The following is a 4,717-nucleotide window of genomic DNA, read 5'->3' as shown; positions in this document are numbered from 1 at the left end:
TGCCTCCGCCTCCGCCTCCGCCCAGGTACCCTGTCCAGGCTAGCGACGCTCCTCCTCCTTCCGGGAACGGGGGGAAGTCCCGCCTCTGGGTGGGGCGAGGGGCGGGGCCGGGCGGCGGGAGGGGACGTCTTCCGGGAGCGTGTGCCGGGGGAGGAGCGGTTGCCGCGCGTTGGGGAGGAGCGGTTGCCGCGCGTTAGGCAGGGAGCGGTGCGGGGTCCTGGTCCAACTGAGGTGGGGAGAGGGGCTCGGCGGGCTGTGAGGGGCCGGGAGGACTGTGCAGGTTAAGTAAGCCCAACGCGGGGAAGTGGGGCTTGCGGTGGAAGGGGCTGGCTGCTGGGGAAGGAATCCAACGTACCCGTCCCTCTGGGGAAGGGGGCCAGTCCCTGACTCCCTGGCTCTTCCGCTCTCCGCAGTAACTTTGGGGTGTAGCGGGGGTTAGTGACGGCGGTTGACCCGGGATCTGGGCGTGAAGGAGGCTTGTGGTCATGATGGGGTTATAGTCTTTCTCGCGGCCACTGGGGGAATAAAGCAAATGTTTGTAATCCGGATTATCCGCGGTGACTTGGGGCCTCCTCTACTGCCCATCTAAAGTTAAAGGCCTGTTCCCTCAAACTTCCGCCCCTCTGATCGTCCTCTGCCTTCTCATTGCCAGCCCAGCCCAGCCAGGGAAGGGGTCAGGTTCCTGGTAAGGCTGAAAGACTGAGTGTGTAAGCCTGTGTTAAAGTGAGGCAGTGAGAGAAGGCAGGATTTAGAGGATTGCTTGCGTGTGAGTGTGGGGTGAGTCCCTGAGTCCCAGAGCCTCACCATGTCAGGGAAACGGAAACGTGTGGTGTTGACTATTAAAGATAAGCTTGATATAATAAAGAAACTTGAAGACGGAGGTTCTTCCAAACAACTGGCAGTGATTTATGGAATTGGCGAGACAACAGTTCGAGATATAAGAAAAAATAAGGAAAAGATTATAACGTATGCAAGCAGTTCTGACTCCACAAGTCTTCTGGCCAAGAGGAAATCCATGAAGCCATCCATGTATGAAGAACTGGACAGAGCAATGCTGGAATGGTTCAACCAGCAAAGAGCAAAAGGGAATCCGGTGTCTGGACCAATCTGTGCAAAAAGGGCAGAGTTCTTCTTTTATGCTTTGGGAATGGATGGTGATTTTAACCCCTCTGCTGGTTGGTTGACTCGTTTTAAGCAGCGGCACAGCATTAGAGAGATTAATATTAGAAACGAAAGAGTAAGTGGAGACGAGACTGCTGTGGAAGATTTTTGCAACAACTTTCGAGACTTTATTGAAAGAGAGAATTTGCAACCCGAACAAATCTACAATGCAGATGAAACTGGACTATTTTGGAAGTGCCTGCCTTCCAGGACTTCAGTAATCAAAGGTAAATGCACAGTCCCTGGGCACAAGTCAATTGAAGAAAGAGTCACTATCATGTGTTGTGCTAATGCAACAGGTTTACACAAACTTAAACTTTGTGTTGTGGGGAAAGCAAAGAAACCTCGCTCCTTCAAGTCAACTGACACCTCAAACCTGCCAGTCTCTTACTTCAGCCAAAAAGGTGCATGGATGGATCTTTCCATTTTCCGACAATGGTTTGATAAGATCTTTGTGCCACAAGTTCGAGAGCACTTAAGATCCAAAGGCTTGCAAGAAAAGGCTGTGCTCTTGTTGGATAATTCACCAACACATCCAAATGAAAACGTCCTGAGGTCAGATGACGGCCAAATATTTGCTAAATATTTACCACCTAATGTGGCTTCGTTGATTCAGCCCTCAAATCAGGGAGTCATAGCTACAATGAAGAGAAACTATCGTGCAGGTCTTCTCCAGAACAACTTGGAAGAAGGCAATGACCTGAGATCATTCTGGAAGAAGCTAACTCTGCTAGATGCACTTTATGAAATAGCAATGGCATGGAATTTAGTAAAGCCAGTTACCATTAGCAGAGCATGGAAGAAGATTCTCCCTACTATAGAGGAGAAAGAAGGCCTGGACTCTGATGAAGAAGATATCTCAGTGGCTGCTGTGGCTACCATCTTACAACACACCAGAGGATTGGAAAATGTAACTACTGAGAACATTGAAAAATGGCTTGACGTGGACAGTACTGAACCAGGCTATGAAGTCTTAACTGACAGTGAAATCATCAGAAGAGCACAAGGCCAGACAGATGAATCCAGTGAAAATGAGGAGGAGGAAATAGAACTGATTCCAGAGAAACATATTAATCATGCAGCTGCTCTCCAATGGACTGAAAATTTATTGGATTATCTAGAACAACAAGGTGATATGATTCTGCCTGATAGACTGGTGATACGTAAACTTCGAGCCACCATCAGAAATAAACAGAAGATGACAAACTCAAGTCAGTAATGGCATATCAGGCATTACCATGGTTTTGGTAATTGTGTAACTCTTGACCTCTTTGCGATATGGCTTAGTTTTCTTTGTGTTCTGAATTCTCAGACACAGCCCTGTGAAATACAGATACAAACAATGTATCTGAAGTGGTTTGAGGATTATGTGTTTTGCAGCATCTGTCTCTTGTTGCTTTATTTGTGTAGATAATCGGAAGCTGATTGTGTATAGGTATAAATTACACGTACGTATATATTCACTCTTGTAGATCTACAATTCTCCTTTCCATTACAGTGACATTACATAAATTTTCTAGCAGAAGTTACAGGTAACAGTGAACAGATGGAGCACTTTCCTGAAATCTTGTTTGATTTGTGAGGGCTGCCACAGTAATCTTTCCTTGTGCTAACCATCAGAAGTGGTTATTTGTTTTGTATATTTGTATACACTGATGGAATGAGAAATATCTATATTGTTAAATTTCAGGGTGACCTATAATAATTCAAAATGAAGTTCAAAATGAAGAGGAAACTGATCTATGAATTAATAAAGTAACTTAGAAATCATGCTTTTCTTACATTTGGGAGGGGAGATTTTTCTGAAAGTGAAGTAAATATAGAAAGTGATTGCTAAATTAGAAAACTACTGGAAAGCTGATATATAAGATATTCTGAGCTATTCATTTGTAGAAACTGGGAGTTGAAAATTTGGGGAACTTTATTTATACAAAGGGAATAAATAGGCTTGTTTTAATTGGATCTTTTTTAAACATATTATTAATTGGATAACAATATAGGTTTATTATTTATTCATCTAATTATAGTACAGGTTTTATAATGTTAACATGTGATGTGAGCTCCCACCCTATGTGTGAGGGAATATCTTGGATATTTGTAAGTTTTTTTTTTACTATATACTTGAAAATGTCTATAATTTGAAAAAGTTTGTCATACCTTCTACTTTTACTTGATATGGAAAGAAGAAATGAATAAAGTTTTTATTTTTAATAAGCCATAAATTATCTGTTTTATGAAGAAAGCAGAAATAATTATGGAAGCTGCCAGATTTTAAGAAATTTAATCATTTATTATTTTGACATTTGTAAAAGTTATTGCTGAATTCATTTGTCAGAATTTTGGTAAACTTGCCTAACAGTGTAGGATTATTCAAGACATTGAAAAGATTTTGCCTATATGAATATTAATTTCATTTCTAATTTAGAAGCAAAATGTCTGCATGTTATTGCATATTTTGGCCCTAAATTAAAAAAAATTGTTCTTTATCAGTCATTTTTGAAAGGTTAAACTTTTTCATTGAAATAATTTGCATTTTATAATGACTTTCTTAGAATTTAAAGCTTTGGAAATACTTGTAGTTTTCCATAACTTCTGTTCTCTTCATAATGTATGTCTAGATTTTTTAAAAAGACTTATCTGTGACAAGAACTGTTTAAAAATTATTTGTTGTATGAATTGCCTCAGTAAACAGAAGAGCATCAGAAGTTAACATACATATTGAATCAGATAATTACATATTCTGCTATAAATTAAATTGTATATAAAAGAATTTTTCATTTTTCTAAAATGAAAGTATGTACTAAAAAGCTTCTTGGAATTTCTGTCTGGATTTGCTCACTGTTTTTAAAATTAACCTTGTCAGTGAAATTCAGCTGTATCATTGCCACCTAGTGGTAAAATTAACATTACGGTTAAGCTGTGTGGTTTAAAACTTTAATATCTAGTAAAAGGTTCACTGTTTTGTGGCCTTGAGCATGAATCTTGTGACTCTTTCTCTATCCTCTGAGATACTGCTCTTCTTTCTTTGGTTTGTAGCTATTTGCTCTTTACTGAAAGCTGCCAACAGTGGTAGACTAAAAATTTGGTTTTGGACTCTTCTATCCTTGAACGTAATTATAAAAGCTGCCAATTACTGAATACCTTGTTGTGTTCTAAGCAGTGTAATTATATCAGTAACCCTCAAATTATGAATCAGGTAGAAACACTGATGCTCAGCTCATACTCTTTAATTGCTGAAGATCACTTGGGTACAGGTAAGAATTTAAACCCAGGTATGTGATCCCAAAGCCTGCATTTATTTTATCCAGCCCAGGCTAATCTCTTGACCTTTCCCATCTTCAACATTTATTCCTTGCTGCCTTCCTCCACCACCTGCCACGGGTGTCTGAATTTACTTATCTATTTTTCAGTGCAGTTGTGGCCACAGTTGCCCTTTCCTTTTACCCTTTCATGAGGTCAGTCTTCCTCTTTCGCTACTCTCCATTTCCCTCTTTATCCACAGCCTAATAGCATTTGAAATTGGAGTCATCTGTTTTCTGATTTCTGGTTAGCCATG

The 4,717-nt window shown here is 40.5% G+C and overlaps 1 protein-coding gene across 1 annotated transcript; it reads left to right on the top strand.

Moving 5' to 3' along the window:
- The first annotated feature begins 160 nt into the window (after positions 1-160).
- On the top strand, positions 161-4,488 carry JRKL (JRK like). The gene has a single exon (XM_057696056.1). The coding sequence runs from the start codon at positions 806-808 to the stop codon at positions 2,378-2,380; it is 1,575 nt and encodes a 524-aa protein (XP_057552039.1). The 5' UTR covers positions 161-805; the 3' UTR covers positions 2,381-4,488.
- Positions 4,489-4,717: the final 229 nt, after the last annotated feature.

Source organism: Hippopotamus amphibius, chromosome 9 (assembly GCF_030028045.1).
Source record: "Hippopotamus amphibius kiboko isolate mHipAmp2 chromosome 9, mHipAmp2.hap2, whole genome shotgun sequence".
In the NCBI taxonomy this organism is placed as follows: Eukaryota; Metazoa; Chordata; class Mammalia; order Artiodactyla; family Hippopotamidae; genus Hippopotamus; species Hippopotamus amphibius.
Note: the sequence above shows the minus strand (reverse complement) of the source record. Positions and strands in the feature narration are given on the sequence as shown.